The following is a 19,302-nucleotide window of genomic DNA, read 5'->3' on the forward strand; positions in this document are numbered from 1 at the left end:
CGTTCTCACTCTCCAGCCAATACTAATAACCACTTAGATCTAACTCCCTCCTACCCCTACCTCAACCCCTCTCCTCAGGACCAAGCAGCCCCCAAATAACCCTGAGCAGAGGAACTAGGGGACTGCTCACCCCAACAGTTCACACCACACTTGGAAACAAGGTGAAAACCCCTGCTTATCTCAGTTTGTAGTTCTGTTTTTTATAAAAATCTGGCCTCGTGGCACTCACAGGAACCGCGCCCTGCTAAGAACAGAGCCATCATAGCAAGAAACCCTAAGACCAGCACACAGACATGGACAGAGCCCCGGGGGCTGCCTACACTGTGTGCCCTCTGTCTCTAAAGAGCCACCTGCTCCAGATCTTGGGGCTCACAGACCAGAGGCAGTACATCCCAGAGGATGACCAGAGTTGCACCTCAGTCTGCTGCATGCACCTAGCCATGCTACAACACCCTGTCAACCAGGACCTCAGTTTCTCCACGTGTATGCTGTGATGGTTTTTATGTGCTCGGCCCAGGGTGTGACCTTGTTGAAGTAGGTGTGCCAATGTGGGTGTGGACTTAAGACCCTCACCCCAGTTGCCTGGAAGCCAGTATTCAGCTAGCAGCCTTCAGATGAAGATGTAGAACTCTCAGCTCCTCCTGGACCATGTCTGCCTGGATGCTGCCATGTTCCTGCCTTGATGATATGGACTGAACCTCAGAACCTGTAAGCCAGCCTCAATTAAATGTTATAAGAGTTGCCTTGGTCAGGGTGTCCACGGCAGTAAAACCCTAAGACATATGCCCATAAGGGTTATCCTAAGGATACCCTAAATGTTTCTAAGAGAGTCGCTGAGGGTAGTGAGTGCAGGCACTCCCAATTTCCCGGAATGGCTATGAACGAGAAGTCATACTGCTGTGTTCCCAGCATGGCAGAACTGAAAACCGACTGGCCCAGTAAGAAAGCAGCTGAGGGCAGCCTGAGAGAGCCTGGAAGCCTAGCCATGCCAGAGGGAAGGCAGAGCGGGCATGGAGCCATGAACCACAAAAGCTCCTTCCATCTAGCCTCTGGCTGCTATCGTGTAAGATCCTGGGTCCCGCTGCCCAAGTTCACCCAGGCGGCAGGTGCCTGAAGAAGGCCCTTCCACTCATACCTCAGCATCCTTCCCACCCTGCAGTAGCCAGCGGGGACTTGTCACAACCTCTAGGAAGCATGTCCTGGGTTTCTGGGGGTCCCCAACGCTCAGAGTCCATATTATACCCCATCCTGTTACTTGGTAACTCATTCTGCCCACCCACTCCCTTTCCTGCTGCTTTGCCACAGTACCCCATCACATCACACATTCTGAACTTGACCCTGCCGAGGCCTAGCTCTCCAGAGCCCGTAAGACCTCACTGCAGTTGTCTACCAGAAAACCTTCCTCCTACTTGAGAGTCATGAGACTGCCCTGAGCTCATGACTCTAGGTGACAAACACCTACCTGTTCATACCTATAACCACAACCATTGGGGCCAGGGGCCTTCCGCTGTACACACAGGGTCAGAATGAGGCAAAGTGAGGGAAAGTAGCAGAGGCTCAGACAGTGTCCCCTACGATATCCTCTACTCCCTGACAGCCAGGTCTAGGCCTGCTCTCTCACTCTACGCAGTCATTCAAGATCCCTATCCCACTTGCTGTGTGACCTTGACAAGCCCCTCACCTTTCTGCACAGGTTCCTCCCCGACCTTTCCCAGCAGAACCCACGGATAAAGGTCCTCTGCTTTGTAGTTAGTCCGCAAAGCCCATAAGTACCGTCATCTTGTTTTAAGCAGTCAGGAATAAGCTAAGAACCACTCTATGAAGCCTTTGACAGAGGCCAGTCAGGTGAGCCTGGTTTAGCAGGACACAACTACAGCGACCTCTGGGATCCCTGGAGAGGCCTTCAGCAACAGCTACCCACTCTGAGAGTTTATCACAGAGCAGCCAAACTCAGAGCCTAGAGACTCTCTCACCCACGGGATGCTGGCCCGGAGACTGAAAGCTCCACTCTCGTAGACAGCACAGCCCAGGAGATGCAAATACAGAGAGCGTTGTCTGGGTTCTCAACAGCCCGACCCAAACCAGTGTGTGGACAAAGAGCCTCCAGAGTTTCTCAGGCGACACTGCCCAGCCTTCCCACGGAGTCTCTCATGTGACAATGCCCAGCATTGAGTCTCGCCTCAACAGAGAGACTAACCCTGTCAGTTCTCCATTCTGCAGGGGCAAGATGTACAATCATCATGGCACCGCTGTCCTGGACATCTGTCAAGACCCACACACCAGACTCCACAGAATCTCTCTTAGGATCTTCAAAATGTGTCCCCTACCCCACCAGTGTGTCACTACCCCCTTTTATTGAGACTCGAACTAAGTAATCTGCCAAAGACCCACATCCAGCAACTGGCAGCTCCAGAAAGGTCCCCAGATGTCATCACGCAAAGCATGTGTCCCCTGAACCATATGCCCTGTTCCTGTTAAGGGGTCTCAACACAGAGAGGGAAGGGGATAGATGAGTGGTCACCTCAGTGTCTAGCTTCCTGTCTCCCATTACCAATCCTGTGACCTCACTATTCAATGAAAAGGCACGTACTATGGGTAGACAGGTGCGTGCCCCACCTGCTATGGTTGGTACTATGTGCCAACCCAGTCTGCTCCCAAATAGGAGAGGAAAGGAAGTCCAAAAGGGGAAGTTTAAATAACCAGACCAGAACACACAGGGCAGTGACCACACCAGAAGTCAGGGTTGTGACCTTAAATAGGTCATAGGTGAGGAGGGCGTGCTTGCTTGCGTTCTCTCTCTCTCTCTCTCTCTCTCTCTCTCTCTCTCTCTCTCTCTCTCTCTCCCTCTCTCTCTCTCTCTCTCTCTCTCTCCCCTCTTCCTTCTCAGTCTCTGTGTGTGTGTCTCTCTGTCTGTCTGTCTCTCTCTGTCTCTTTCTCTGTTCTCTGTCTCTCTCTGTTCTCTCTACCTATCTCTGTGTCTCTGTGTGTGTGTCTCTCTCTGCCTCGGTTTCTTCATGAAGATGCCTGGGAAGCTGACTCCACTCTCTCTGGTCAGCAATGTCCCTGACCAAGGAAAGGAAAAGGAAAGAAAACCCTGAGACACTAAACGGAACAGGGAAGGAAGCCACCCTGGCCTCAAGACACCAGCTTCAGCCCCTAGCAGCCAAAGCTAGGGTGTTCCAGAGGGTGTTCGGCCACTTACTGCCTGGGGACCATGGGCTGGAGAACGCTTCTCTCTCTAAGCCTCAGTTTCCCCATGAGGAAGAATCTAGAGTGGTGGTGCTGTAACCCCAACACTTGGGAGGCGAAATCAAAAGGATCTGGAGTTCAAGGCCAGCCTGGCTACTTGAGACCCTGTTTCAAAAAGTAAGAAGAAAAAAAGAAAAGTAAAAGTGAAAGTGCCACCTCACTCACCAGAGTGGGCCTGGCCACCACCTCGGTCCCGGCCCAGAAGGGGCTGCGCTTCTGCCGCCATACCACCTCTATCACCGGCCAGACCGGTCCCCGCAGCGAGAGCCCGGCGTTCCGGAGGAGGAGCGACCTCTCTGTGATGACTCCCAGCGACACCCAATGAGAACGGAGAGCTAGTGCTGGAAGGCGGAAGCAACAAGCCCCTCCTCCAATGGGTGGAGCTCCGCTTCTTTGCAGAGGGGAGGGGCAGAAGAGTGAGAAGCTAGGCTCTCAAGGAAGTTTTTTTAAACAATGCAAATTACTACTATTCCCCCCCCCACCCCCAGCCCTAGGAATGTCAGGAGACTTTTCTAGAGAGTGCTGAGAGTGAGTAAGTGAGTGAGTGGGTGAGTGAGTGGGTGAGTGAGTGACTGACTGACTGTGACTGACTGACTGTGACTGACTGACTGTGACTGACTGACTGACTGACTGACTGACTGACTCTGACTGACTGACTGACTGACTGACTGACTGTGACTGAGTTTGCTTGCTTGCTTGCTTTAATTTTGAGTGCCTTATAACAAGCCAAGCAAGCTCTCAACCCCCAGCTACACCCAAAGCCCAGAAGTGTTTAAGCAAGCATTTTGTGTGACTCAAAGCCCAGAAGTGTTTGAGCAAGCATTTTGTGTGTCTCTGACACATATGAGTACTGTGTACAAGAGAATGACCACAAAGGTCATCCCCCACAAAAACAAATCTTAAATTTCTCCTCTGAAAATAGGCTAAAGCTTGAAACTGAGCATGTTGCTGCGCAGACATGGAATCCCAATACTACAGGCAGAAGGGACAGGATTGATACCAATCTGGGAACAGCCTGCTACTAGTTAATTCCAGCAGAGAGAGAGAGAGAGAGAGAGAGAGAGAGAGAGAGAGAGAGAGAGAGAGAGAAGCTGAGACAGAGACAGCTGTTATCTGTTGCCTGTCAGTCTGGGAGGTCAGAAGTCCAAAGATAGGGGTATTTTTTGAGGCCTGAGAGACTGAAATCAAAGTATGGCCACTCTACTGGGATCTTTTTAAATTTTTTCTTTTATTATTGTTGTTGTTGTGTGTGTGTATATATATGTTAATGTGCATGTCCATGACTGTGTGTATATGTATATGTGTGTATATGACTGTGTAGTGTAGGCATGTTCAGACATACCACATAGCTAGCACATGGGAAGGTCAGAGGACAACTTTCAGGAGGCTGTCTTCAGCCTCACTATGGGATATTCTTCAGAGACTGAGAAAAAAAACCCACCTTGGGCACATCCAAGAAACAAGCTGAGTTAATTTCCTTGAAGCTTGGACTGAAAGCCATGCTTACACACTTGCTGGATGTATTCCTGGGGTTCTTGGGATGGCTCCTGGGGTCACTATATCCCTCCCACACGCACCCTCTTCACAGCTGCAAGCACGGATTGAATCCCCAGGTTCCAAATGTGCCACCTCCACATTCGGCCCAAGACCTACTCCTCTCTGACTCTGCTTTGCCCATCCCCACAGGTTTGTTCCCTGGGGAGGGCAGTTAATGCACGTACATCAGCGGTGGTGGCTCAGGGCCTTTAATCCCAGCCCTCAGGAGGCAGGATCTCTAAAAGTTTGAGCCTTGTCTAGAGTTCTAGGACAGCAAGGGCTATACACAAAGAAGCCCTATCTCAAAAACAAAATAAAACAAAACAAACAAAAAGCCACATGAGCCATAAGGTTTACCATGTTCAAGTCCAGAGCAGCCGTGTGGAGCCACTCACAATACTGTACTGGGGTCACTCCACTGTCTCACGCTCCATTCCTCTGGAGATACTGAAACTATCCTGTTTTCAAACTGACAGTCATTTATCATTTAATGGCATTTATTTATTTATTTATTTATTTATTTATTTATTTATTTATTTATTTCAAGCACATCTTGCTGAGTTGCCCAGGCTGACTTCAAATTTACAATCCTCCTGCCTGGATCAAGGGTAATCTCTGTCTCTTTAAAATTTATTTATTTTTTTCATTTCAACATGTGTGTGTGTGTGTGTGTGTGTGTGTGTATTTAAAAAAAACCCATCTAATTTAATAGAAACAAGGTCACAGGGTAAAAGCCTTATGTAGCCCAGGCCACTGAGGTAGTTCCCCGGTGAAAGCACTTGCCATCAGTCTGAAAACCTAAAGCTGACCCCAGTACCCATATCCCATGTGGAGGATGGAGAGAAAGAGCTCCTGACAGTGACCTTCTTACCTCTACTCTCTCACACACACAGTGGCACACACATGCATACAAAATAAATAAATCGAATTCAGTTTCAGAGATGATATTTTCTGGAGGCTGTCTCCATGGCTACGAGCACTTGCTCTTTCAGAGGACCTGCTGTCCAAGCACTCACCTATCAACCACTTGTAAACCCACTACCAAGACATCCGAGGCCTCCTCCGACCTCTGGAGGCACTAGGTACATGATGCACACACGGACGGACAAAACACTCAGACAGAAAATAAAGGGTTTTTAAAGATTTATTTATTTATTTATTTATTTATTTATTTATTTATTTATTTATTTAATATGAGTACACTGTAGCTGTCTTCAGATACACCAGAAGAGGGCATCAGATCTCATTACAGATGGTTGTGAGCCACCATGTAGTTGCTGGGATTTGAACTCAGAACTTCTGATGGCTCTTAACTGCTGAGCTATCTCTCCAGCCCGAAAATGAAGTTTAAAGATGAAATTTTCCATAGATAGGATGGACCAGTGCTCAAATTAAAAAAAAAATGTCGGGGTTGGGGATTTAGCTCAGTGGTAGAGCGCTTGCCTAGGAAGCGCAAGGCCCTGGGTTCGGTCCCCAGCTCCGAAAAAAAAAAAAAAAGAACCTTTAAAAAAAAAAAATGTCGACAAGAGGCTGGTACTGTAGCTCGGTAGTGTGGCGTTTGCCCGGCATGAATATGATTATGAATGTGCCCCTGGGCGTGAACCCAGCATACCTCCCCACAAAACACACACACACACACACACACACACACATATACACACACACATACACACACACATACACACACATGCATGCACACACACGAGACAGATGCAAATTAGTTCCACAGAGCCCATCAGTCCACAGACATCAGATGATCAGTTCTAGAAGTTCTCACAGGTCAGGGCTAGTCCTGAGCAGCCCTGACTTCCTGGGGACCTGACCAATTTTTATGTGTGACTCTACTCTCCCCAGCTTATATAGCACAAATGGGGCTAGACCAGGGACAGGTCTACTCTCTGGATGCCCCATGGTGCCCTGACACTGTTTACCTTTGCTAGTGTACGCTCCACAGGTAAAGTCTCAGTCACACAAGATGGTCCCACCTCGCATGCAAACCTCAGGCTTCATGACCTTCAGAGAAATTGGTTATAAACATAGGATGCCCCCACACCCATTCTCAAGTTTAAAAAAGAAAGACAGGGGTTGGGGATTTAGCTCAGTGGTAGAGCACTTGCCTAGCAAACGCAAGGTCCTGGGTTCGGTCCTCAGCTCCGAAAAAAAAAAAAGAAAAAAGAAAGACAAAGAAAAGAAAGCTAGAATGGCTCACAGAATTAAGGTAGACATTTAACTACTGCTGGTATAAGTTATTGAACTACATATGCCTTGGGGAGTGGTCTATGTGCACCTGAGTGCAGTGCCTGAGGACACCAGCAGAGGGCATCAGATCACCAGAGGAGGACAAGCCATCCCTAAGCCTGGAGTTACACTTGGGAGCTACAGATGAGGGTGAAAGGGAACTGAACTCAAGTCCTCTTCAGCAAGAGCAAGAAGAACAGGAAGTGCTCTTAACCACTGAGCCTTCTCTCCATCTCCTACTATCAGTTCATTATAAAGCTCAGGACTCAGGCACAGCTCAAAGGAAGAGGCGCACAGGTGCGCTGCCTGACAGGGGTCTCTGTGCTTTCTCAAGACACATCACCTTCCTGATGGTTCCAAGGTTTCTTCATCAAGCTAGGAGTCTGGGCTTACTGTTCAGGATTTTTAAAAAGGTTCCCTTAAGTAAGCCCGATAATTAGATGTCAGTCATGTTGACCTAAGCCTGTAGACACCAGACTGATCCCTCTGGCAATCACATCCTACCCTCAGAAGCATAAAGTCAAGGATGATAGAAGGGGCTTAGTATGAATACCAAAGTCTGTGCCCACCTTGTAGGGGAGTTAGAAGCCTGGAACTAGATTAACAGGAGACAAATATATTTTCTGATTATGGCATAATTCTGTACGGCGGCTCTGGGGAGGTCCTCTTCATCCCCATTCCATGGTGATTAGCTATACTGAGTCCCTTCTGGATTGGCTACCAAAGGCCTAGTGTCTCTTCATACTCAGTTACCAACAAGGCAGCCAGCTCTATCAGAAAGAGCCCAGGAGGGGTTGGGGATTTAGCTCAGTGGTAGAGCGCTTGCCTAGCAAGTGCAAGGCCCTGGGTTCCGTCCCCAGCTCCGAAAAAAAAGAAAAAAAGAATTCCACAGAAAGAGCCCAGGACATAATTACAGCCCTTCAGAGAAGCAATAGAGGTCACTCTCGATGTGTCCTATGAACCAGTAAGATGCAAGCCAGCAGCAGGTTCTGTGCCAGATCCAGCCTGCCCTTAAGGGATGTAATTACTGGGACCTGGAGCGTAAGACAATTCATCAAATTTGATAGAGTCTTTTCTATCAAATACTATAAAACTTATTATGTTCAAGACAAAGAATTAAAGGGAAGCAGAGGCAGGTGGAGCTCTGTGAGTTCAAGGCCAGCCTAGTCTACAGAGTAAGTTCTAGGGAGGCCAGGGCTGTTATGTAGACAAACCCTGTCTTAGAAAAACAAAACAAAAGACAAGGAATTAAAATCTTTTTACCTTCCTCACCTTGTAAGACTTTTATGCAAATATTTTAATCATCCCACCTGGCGAAAGCTTTGTTTACACAGAGATCAATGACTGCACTGTTCTGGGAATCTGATGGTCTGGAGCCCTGCACCAACTCTTTTCAGACTAGCCAATCGAATAAGCCCGTGAGGTTGGACTTTAGCCAATGGAGAAAAGACACAGCCCCCACACGAGTTAGAATAAAAACCAGATGTACACTCTGGGAGAGATGGCTCAGAGGTTAAGAGCACTGGCTGCTCTTCCAGAGGTCCTGAGTTCAATTCCCAGCAACCACATGGTGGCTCACAACCATCTGTAATGAGATCTGGCACCCACTTCTGGCTGTGCAGTACAGAACATTGTATACCTAATAAATAAGTAAATCTAAAAAGATTTTTAAAAAGCAAATCGAAAACAGATGTACTTCCTTTCTCTGTGTGTCCGCTCTTCCCAAGTGTCCCGTCTTGATGAAGAGGCAATGTTGCCTTGTCCAAGCACTTTGGTTGGATTTTTCTTTGTGGTTGATCTTTTTTTCTTTATGACCCCAAACTTCTTTCTTTCTTTCTTTCTTTCTTTCTTTCTTTCTTTCTTTCTTTCTTTCTTTCTTTCTTTCTTCCTTCCTTCCTTCCTTCCTTCCTTCCTTCCTTCCTTTCTTTCTTTTGTTGAGACAGGGTTTTTCTGTGCAGCCCTGGCTGTCCTGAGACTCACTGCTGTCCACACTGGCCTCTGTTCAGATAACCCACGCATACTCTATCAGCTGACCATGAGGTGTCTCTTTCTCAACTGTTCATTGCTGGGCTGGGCGGGAGCCAAGCTGGCAGGATATGTAAATGTTTGCTGCTTCCTCACTTGTCCAAAGAGAAAGGTAAGCTGCTATGGGTAAGGTCCTGCAGCCTTCAGAACCAACTGGGTGGGTAAGGAGTGTGGTTTTTTTGCATGATAAAGAGCCAGTGTGTTGAGCTCTAGCAGAAGGATCAAGAGGGGGACAGAGGAGGATGATGAGAAAACAGAGCTGGGCAGGGAAGCAAGGAGGAGCCCTCGTAGCCAGGACACAGTATCGAGAAGTCAGGTTAAGTTTGGCTGGATTAACTGAGGGACTGCCCCAGCAAGCAGGCCAATAGCTTTATACTACACAGATATCTTTATTATTAAACTTCAAGTGGGTCCCCCAAAAGGCCTTAAGCTCAGAAATCTACCTACCTCTGCTTCCCAACTGCTGAAATCAAAGGCATGCGTCGCTATGCCCAACATATTTCTAACATAGGGTCCTTGGGGATTCTCTTAGCCTGTGTTGCTATAACTGATTGAGGCTGAATAATAAAAAAGACTTCACTTGGCACAGAAGTGTCACAATGCCGGCATTCAGGAGACAGAGGCAGGAGAATTCAGTTTGCTTACCCACGCTTGGGGCCAAGGAACCTGCCATCTCTGAGTTGCTGATAAGGGAATTGAGGCTGGGGTAGGGGGCTCTGTATGGTTCCTGCCCAAGGCTGGATCATCAGATGGACTGGAACAGCGTCCCACAACAGACTCAGCCTTCCACCCACAGCATCAACAGCCACAGGTTCAGCAGGTGAGCTGCTGACAGAGTGACACAAAGGGCTGTCCGTAGACACAGCAGGATACCGGTGTGCTAAGCCAGATGAAGTGTTCAACAGCCTGAACCAGGAGTTTGAGGTACAGATGAGAAAGGGGGCCTTGCTGGAAACTCCCTTCCCTGAGCTCCTACCCCTGGCCCTAGGCATGCAAACAGAATAGGAGATACACACTGGGATCCAGTCCTCTCCTCCCTCCCATAAAGCACCAAGAGCCTGTGGGTACCACACACTGAGCCTGTCTCTGCACAAAGCTGCATTTCCCAGCAGTGTGTTTGTGGTCTGGGGCCTTGGGTCTTGCAGTGTAGAGAAACCACCTCTTGGTGGAGACACTGGCTTGAACTCAGTCCCTCTCAGAGTCACTGCAGGAATCTTGCCGGACAAATGCCAACCTTCCCTCCCAAGAGCACTACAGTCTGTGCCAACCGTGGCTGAAAGTCAGAAATACATCAGCTTCCCGACACTGCCTGTGATGTTACTTGAAGTGTGCCCACCACAGTGCCCTGGTTTTAAGGAATCCTCCAAATATAGAACCAAATCCTGAATTCCCCTCATCCCCCAGCTTGGCAAGTGTTCTTGAAGAAAGCTTTAGGGATCCAGGGAGGCTGACAGGCAGGGACCTTCCAAGGGGACCTAAGCATCCTCATGACCTGGCCTGACAGGCTGACGTCCAAACCACTGGTCCATCCTACCCAGGCACACCAGGGCTTCCTGCACCACACACTGTGGAGCTAGGTTTTGTGGTTGGACTGAACAACAAGCATGTGCCAACATGGATTTGAACAGCTACTTTAATGGATCTTGTTGATTGTTTTAAGTTTCAAACAAGTGGCTGGGCTGCCTATTTAACATATCAAAGCACACTTGGCACCCAGGTTCTCCCAGCAACCCTCAGTCACTACCTGGTACAGGATATGGTTGGCATACCCCACCCTCGACTCTAGACCTCCCAGCCCAGTGGCTTGGCAGCCCATCCCCCAGAGGCTCTTTCACTCTTCCCTATTTAATCCAGACAGTTTGTTTACCATTCCTCCCTGTCCCTTTCTCTGTTCTCTCCCCCTCTTTCTGCCTCGATGCAACTTCTCTATCCTTGTCCCCTGAGACTGATGAACTCACCTGGGAACTATTCCCAAATAAAAATGCTTTTACAATTTTAATTAGGCTTGAATTGGCTTATTATGTCAGCGGAGAAGCCTATTACATTCATCCACTATTTACACGTGTATTTATTGAGCACCAGGAACTATTCTATGCACCGTTCAATGATGCTTCAAGTGCAACAGCATCAAGTGGTTTCTACAATCGTCCGGGAGAAAACACACATCACCTGCCTTGTCAACCACAGCCTGATACCTGGTAGACCCTCAATTCCACATTCATAAACTGCGAGCCAAAGCGATGGAGGACTGCCATTTTACAGAAGGGAGGCACACCTGTGGGGCCTCAGTCTCTAAACCCATTCTCCCTACCTCCTTCCCTTCACATCCATCTCAGGGCAAACAGTAACAAAGAGTTCTAAAACCATGGTTTCAAGTCACATTGTAGAATATGCCTGTAATCCCAGCATTCTGGAGGCTGAGACAGGAGGATTACCAAGAGCTCCAGTCTTGTTCTACAAAAGAGAGCAAAGACATAGAACAGGGGCTGGGGAATACAATTGTTAGCGTCTTGGCATCTCAAGATGTGGTTATGTGGCCATGTGGTTCTCAAGACCACATAACCAGGTATAGGAGCACACACCTGTAATGCCTGTGCCAGGAGGATCAGGAGTTTCAGGTCATCTCCAGCTACACAGGGAGTTAAAACTAGGCTGGACTATATGAGATTCTGCCTCACAAACTAATAGTAATAGCAAAATAAAAAAGAAAGCACACTCCCTTCTCTAAGGCCCTGTCTCACTTAAGCCTTTAAACTACCCCCAGAATCAGCCAGAGATGATCCCTCTGCCACATTTGAGGAAACTGAGGCTCAAATGTCCCTGTGTTTCACATAGAGAGTGATGGATCCGCAGGCATAGTCTAGCCTACACCTGTGGTGTCTTAGGGATTTACTGCTGTGAACAGACTCCATGACCAAGGCAAGTCTTATAAAGGACAACATTTAATTGGGACTGGCTTATGGATTCAGAGGTTCAGTCCAGTATTCTCAAGGCAGGACCATGGCAGCATCCAGGCAGGCATGGCGCAAGAGGAGCTGAGAGTTCTATATCTTCATCTGAAAGCTGCTAGCAGAAGACTCAGTTCCAGCCTTGGGTCTTAAAGCCCATGTCCACAGTGACACACCTGCTCCAACAAGGCTCTACCACCAAATAGTGTCGCTCCCTAGTCTGAGCATACACAAACCATTACATGTAAGAAGGACATTTAGGTTGGGCACAGAACCCAGAGTGGTGTTGGTGAACAAACTCATACATCCCTGACCCAAGGATTGACCCTTGTCCCTGGGGACTGACCCCTGGGAAAGCCAAATCCTTCCCAGGCCAAGCCTGGGCTGTGCTTGCTATTTTGGGTTCTTCTACCCATGACACTAGCAATGGGAATCTGGGAGACACCAAATGGCTTATTTTGTTGGGAACTAACTGATATGTAGTAGCCAAGGGAGAAAGGAAGGGACAGGAATCTCCAGGGTCAGGCAGGAGTGCCAAGGGCTACAGGACAGCACTGAGGGGACACCGAGGGGACACCAAGGGGGTATGGGAAGAGTAGGCATGGGAGCTGACAGCGGGAAAGAATCATCATCAAGTCAGACCCTCTTCCTCCACACAAGCACATGCCCAGCTCAGAAGGCTTCACACAGCAGGAATGCTGGTAGTTAGGGGAGGAGGGAGCCAGGATGGGCAGCTGGGTAAGCTTCAGAGTTGTGGATTCCTGACTGTGCCTGAGGGACACTGGTATAGGCTGAACATGCTAGGAGCTGTAGGGACAGAGATTCCAAGAAAGGTCTGAGCTTATCACCGACTCCTAGAGCAGTGGTTCTCAACCTGCAAGTTGCGACCCATACAGGGTTGCATATCAAATATCCCACATATCAGATATTTATATTACGGTTCGTAACAGCAGCAAAATCACAGTGATGAAGTATCAACAAAATACTTTAATGGCTGGGGGTTACCACAACCTGAGGAACTGTATCAAAAGGTCGCAGCATAAGGAGGGCTGAGAAACCACTGTCCTAGAGAAAGAGGTCACTGGTACCTATCTGAGTGCATGCTGTCCAGCTGAGGCACACGTTAGAAGAATACTGTCTTGGAAATAGCTTTAGAGGTGGCCCACCTATGCATGTTACCACTGCTGTGCAGTACAGGCGATCCCCGGGCAGGTGGGAAGACATCATCAATGTTGGTCAATTTGTTTGAGCCAGAGCCTGGGCCTGACGGTCCTGGACAAGCCAGGCTCCACCCCTCCCTCAGTAGGCAAAAAAAAAAAAAAAAAAAAAAAAGGCAGAGGAAGGATGTGGCCACACTGGGAAAAGGAACAGAGAGTCCAGTGGCCTCTTGAAGTCCATCTTTGTGGCCCTTGCAGGGCTCGGACTTAAGTAGAGGGCAGGAGGTTTGCATAGCAAGACTGTCCTGGTTGAGGATTGAAGATCATCATTGAGGACTGTCTTGGTCCTGACCATCATTGTCATCTTGGTTTCAATCTCTGTTGTGAGACCGACAAGTTGTCAGACTGTGCAAACTCTTCCTGTCTTCCCCCTGGCTGGCACCAGGCTGCAGCCATTCCATTTCCGAACATGAGACTCCCCAAGAAATTTCAGTAGTCTGATGATCAAAGGATGGGGCGCAGATGTCTCTTTAACACATCGTCTTCATTCAGCACACACCTTAAGTCCTAGCACTCAGAAGGCAGAGGGCAGCCTGGTTTACGTAGTCAGTTCCAGGACAGCCATGGCTACATGGTGAGACTATATTTAGACAAAACAAAACAAAAAAACAACCATCAGATATCTTTATTCCTGCTAGAAAGGACATCACCTTGTTCCCAGCTATGGACAGCTCTGTGCTTGTACGGACACCAATCAGTGGCCTCTACCTCCAGGAGTGCAGGGCAAACTCCAATTGCCCCCAGTTTCCTTGTTCTCTGAGCTCCTGATGTGACCAATGTGTACCAACTCTTCCCAGGAGCGGTCAGGAATGCAGAGCTCAGACCTTCCCTCAGAAGGCCCCATCTTATCTGGGGCCTAAAGAGATTTAAAGCACATAGATGTGTCACAAGGAACTGAGGCCCCATCAACATTGCAGAGGCCCACACCACACCTCACTGGGTCACACGCAGGAATGAAGCACAGGTCAGACCATGCTGACCAAGTAGATGAGCTTGAAAATAGACATTGGGACAAAGGTTTCTCAGCACCCGTGGCTGTTCTGGAACTTTCTCTGTAGACTAGGCTGGTCTCAAACCCACAGAAATCCACCTGCCTCTGCCTCCTGAGTGCTGGAATTAAAGGCTGAATACTGACCAAAAGCAACTTCAGGAGGAAAAGGTTTCATTCAGCTTCCATATCCCAATCACAGTCTGTTGTGCGGAGAAGTCAAAGCAGGAACTGAAGCAGAGACGATGGAGGAGTGCTGCTTACTGGCTTGCTCCCTCTGGCTTGCTCAGCTTGCTTTCTTGTACACCCAAGACCCACTTACCTAGGGATGGTCCCACCCACAGTGGGCTAGGCCCTCCCACGTCAATCCTTTATCAAGGAAATGTCCCCACAGACTTGTCACAGGCCAATCCAGTAGAGGCAATTCCCCAGTTGAGGGTCCCACTTCCGCAGTGACTCTTGCTTATGTCAAGTTGACAGAAACGGCCCAGCACAGAGCTCATCTCTCACACCCGTAACAACCAAAGATGTTTGTGAGAGGGAAAGTTGGAGGAAAAGGCGCCCACAGACCACAAGAGAGGAAAGAAGTGGATTATTAGGTGCACTCACTCCTGCCTCCAATGTTGGCCAGGGTGGGCACTAGGCTTGCATGTAAATGATCACCTTTCAACCGTTTGCCTCTAGCTGGTGGCGCTGTTTGCGGAGGTTATTTAGAAAATGGGAGATGCTGGCTGTGTGGGGCAGGCCTTTTGTCACCACCTTCAGCCCTAGCTCTCTGCTTCCTGTCCACAGTCCTGATGGAAGCTGCTGCTGCAGGCTCCCAGCACTACAAATGAAGCCACTGCTCCAGCCACCATGACTGCCCTTCTGGGATGAACAGTACCGTCTACCAGATGTGTGCAACCCACAGAGAGCTATGGATGCCGCCAGGACAAAATGGTAAACTTACCTACAACATTGCAATATGTTGCCCTAACTCAGTTGTGTGGTTCTCCATCGTGAGCCTTGCAGACAACAACAGATAGCAACATGGAAGTTTGGAAACTCTGCTCATGAACCCTAATGACCTCAGGCGTTTCTCTCAGGTTCCCTCACAGCAGAAAAAGCAATAAATACAGAGATACTAAGTCCAATCTCCAAACACACACACACACACACACACACACACCACACCACACCACACATGCGTGCACACATACACACACAGACCACACACACACCACACACAACACACAACACACAACACACACACACATACCACACACACACCACACACATACACACACACACACCACATACACATACACACACATACACCACACCACACACACACCACACACATACCACACACACACCACACACCACACACACACCACACACATACCACACACACACCACACACCACACACACACACACACACACACACCACACACACCACACACACACACCACACACACACACCACACACATACACACACATACATACAAACACCACAAACACCACACACACTACACACACACACGCGCGTGTGCACATACACACTCACCACACACACAAACATGCATGCGAGCATGCACATGCACACACACACAACACACACACACAGAATTTTAAAAGGAAATAGCAAAAACAATCCTTTAGAAGCCTTGTTAAGACATGGGCATGTCAGAGGGTGAGCCTGATCCTTAGTGACATGTGCAGAGAGATGCAGGGGATACCATGGTCAGAAACAGGCTAAGGCAGCTGTCCCAAGAGGAGGTTGCAGGGCTGCGCCAAGTCTCCTCAGACCCAAATGTTGCATGAAACTCAAGAGAGGGTGCTTTTCCGCACCCATTTTATGTTAACCTATAAGGCTGTAAGAGCTGAGAAGGCATTAGAACAATAGACCCTCTTTGTTCCCAGGCTACAGCCTCTGTATGCCATATATGTATGTAAGTGTGCTTGTGTGCATGCGTGCATGTGTGTATGTGTGCATGTATATGCATATATGTATGTGTGTATGTGTACGTATGTATATATGTGTGTATGTTTGTGTGTATATGTGTATGTGTGTGTATGTATGTATGAATTTGTGTGTATGTATGTGTATGTATATATGTAGTTATGTATGTATGTGTATGTGTGTGACTATGTTATATATGTATGAGTTCTCTGATCACGCAGATTCCACAGGCCTTGGCAGGTCTGAGCAGCTGGGGATCCTGAGTTGGTCTTCGTCAGTTGACTATAAATGTTTTAACATTTATTAATTTTGTATTAAAGGTAGATAGAGTATACACATGTCACTGTGCCTGTCGAAGTCCAAGGACAGATTTCAGGAGTCATTCTCCCTGCCCACCATGTAGTCCCAGGGATTAAACCCAGGTGGTCAGCCTTGATAGCAGCATTTTTCACATTGAGACATCTCTCTGGCATGACAATTCTGAGACCAGCTTTTGCTTTTCTGCTGGACCCCATGTGTGAACCAGTGTGACTGTGAAACACAAAGCTGCCACAAGATTCTAGTGCCCTTTTGACCGAGGATATAGCTCAGTAGTTAGGTGCTTGTCCGGCATGTACAAGGCCCTGATTTCCATCCCAGTCTAGGGTCACAATAATAATAATAATGATAATGATAATGATAATAATAATAATAATAATAATAATAATAATAATAATAATAATAAAGGGATGTGGCAGGCCAGCCAGCGATGGCATGGCTCCTGCAGACAGGAAGGTCCAGCTGTCCTCTGACATGGGGGGCTTGTAGCAAGCCAGGGAACTTGAGAATGAGAAAGACATGTATGCTCTTGGGATCACAGGACCAAGGCCGCCATGGTTCCACATGTTTCCTCCCTTGATCTGGCACGAATGTATTCATGCCAATCTCTGCATTGGCTACAGTTCTCACTACTGAGACAAAGCCTAGGGGAGGATTGGTTTATCTTACAGTATGAGAGAAGACAGCCTATCATTCAAGAATTGTCCTAGAAGGAGAAATATGGTGCCAGAGAGAGGGCTCCGTGAGTGAATTGCTGCCAAGGTATGGTAGCCGGAGCCTGAGGCTGTTGGCTCACATCTGGGTAGATCAGGAAAGGGTGTGTGTGTTGGTGCTTAGCCGGTGTGGTGGCCTGAATGAGAAATAACCCCTTATGCCCTTGGGTATTTGAACACGTGCATGGTCCCCAGTTTGTAGTGCTGTTTGGGGACCAGTAGAAGACCCAGAGGTAAAAAGGAGTGTTTTCACCAGTGGACCTGTCTGGACTCCAATCCTCACACAAAGTATAAAGTGAATTAAAATTTCTAGCTGGCCCGTACGAAAGACACACAACCCAGGTATGATTTTAGTCATTATGCAGAGACCCTGGTTAGAATTATGTTCATTTGCTTTCGGTTCAAGCTTCTGCTTACATCCCTCCATTCCTGGGTTCTCCACAGTTCTGTCCTCAGAACCTTCATTGCTGGGGTTTACTGAGTCAAACGCAGATGATAATGAATTCATAGGTGGATGGGCAGATGGGTGGATGAATGGATGGATGGGCAGATGGGTGGATGGATGGATGGATGGATGGATGGATGGATGGATGGATGGGCAGATGGATGGATGGATGGATGGATGGATGGATGGATGGATGGATTTGTGTACCAGTAAATGTATTGACTCATGGATGGATAGATGTATGCATGTGGGGGGGGCAGATAATAGTTTGATTGATTGAATAAGAAATGTCCCTCTAGGCTCAGTTATTTGAAAACTCGGTCCCCCCAGCTGGTAGCACTGATGGGGAGGATTAGGAGATGCGGCCTTCCTGGAGGAAGTGTGTCATTGGGCAGGCTTTGACAGTTTAGGTTTCCTTTCATTTCCAGTTGCATTTTCTGCTTCATGCTTGTATTTAAAGATGTGCGCTAAGCTTCCTGTTCCTGCCACCATGCCCTCTGCTTGCTTTCCACCATGATGGACCCAACATTAGCTTTGGGAACTGTAAGCCCAAATAAACTTCTCTTCTGTAAGTTGCCTGGGTCATGGTGTCCTGTCGCAACAACAGAAAAATAGCAAATGCAGTAGTGTACAGATAGACAGAAGGATGAGAGATGGATGGGAAGATGGATGTATAAATGGACAGGTGGGTGGATGGGCAGACAGACAGACAAATGAACAACAATGGTCTTCCACACAGGGACAGAAGGGAACAGAAGCTTCTGGATTTCCTGAGCTGCACTTTTCTTCACTTTCTGTAGTCAGCCTTGCTGCAGAAGGATAGGCCACGCCCTCTCAAACGCAGGAAAGCCAGAGTGACCTGGGAGAGAAGAACATGCTTCTTTCTAGCAGGTTCATGTTCCTGGGTACCTGTCTGACTATGGCCGGCCCCCTTGCCCATTCAATACACTGCAAGGACAGGGGCCCCAGCTATCTTGTTCATCCATCCAGTCCTTAATTCCTGGTACCCAGGAGGTACTCCATAAACACTCAAAGTGTGAAGGCAGTGTGTAGTGCTCTGTTGGGCTGCCAGCTGCAGAAGTTCCTGGGATAGCCCAGCATACCCATCCTGGCAGCCTAAAGCAGGGCCAGTCATAACCACAGAAGCACACTGAGAAACACCTGCCCCCAGGAACCCTCAGTGAGGGAGGGACCAATCCTGAACCCTTGAGAGAGAAAAGTACAGGCAGCCAAGTCCACCTGCATGAACTTTGACCAAGCAGGACAATTAAAAATAAATTTCCCACTGGGTGTAGTGGTGCATACCTATAACCCAAGCACCCAGTGGTATAGATAAAAATATCGAGAATTCAAAGCTAGTCTTGACTACATACACAGTTGAGGACAACCTGGACTACATAAAACTCTATCTAAAAATTAACTAATTAAAATTGTCTCCTTTTGACTGGAAAGGGACAGAAGACACCTATGACAGGGGGTTCCAAACCATGTGGACAGAACATTAAGAGCAAGGATGGCTCAGTGGGTAGAGGTGTTTGCCACCAAGTCTGACGACCTGCGGGCTCTCTCACTTGGACCCGTATGGTAGAAGGAAGGAGCTGACTTCCTCAAGTCATCTTCTGACCTCCACAAGAGTGCTGCAGCAACCACACAGGGCAAATTAATACAAATATAATAATTG

At 48.1% G+C, this 19,302-nt stretch overlaps 1 protein-coding gene across 5 annotated transcripts in view; it reads right to left on the reverse strand.

The window, feature by feature from the left end:
- The window catches only part of Tpcn2 (two pore segment channel 2), a 29,671-nt gene extending 26,144 nt beyond the window's left edge, over positions 1-3,527 (reverse strand). For 3 of the 5 annotated variants that reach the window (XR_015626680.1, XM_087562287.1, XM_087562290.1), the window contains exon 1: positions 3,415-3,527. Coding sequence is in view for 3 of the 5 variants with exons in the window: in XM_087562287.1 (XP_087418413.1) it covers positions 3,415-3,475 (61 nt within the window). In the remaining 2 variants the exon portion in view is untranslated. The remainder of the gene's footprint in view (positions 1-3,414) is intronic. The other 2 variants (NR_174187.1, NM_001399445.1) reach the window with 1 other exon arrangement.
- Between the last annotated feature and the right edge of the window lie 15,775 nt (positions 3,528-19,302).

The sequence above is a fragment of the Rattus norvegicus genome, chromosome 1 (assembly GCF_021556685.1).
Source record: "Rattus norvegicus strain SHRSP/BbbUtx chromosome 1, alternate assembly SHRSP_T2T, whole genome shotgun sequence".
Lineage (NCBI taxonomy): Eukaryota > Metazoa > Chordata > Mammalia > Rodentia > Muridae > Rattus > Rattus norvegicus.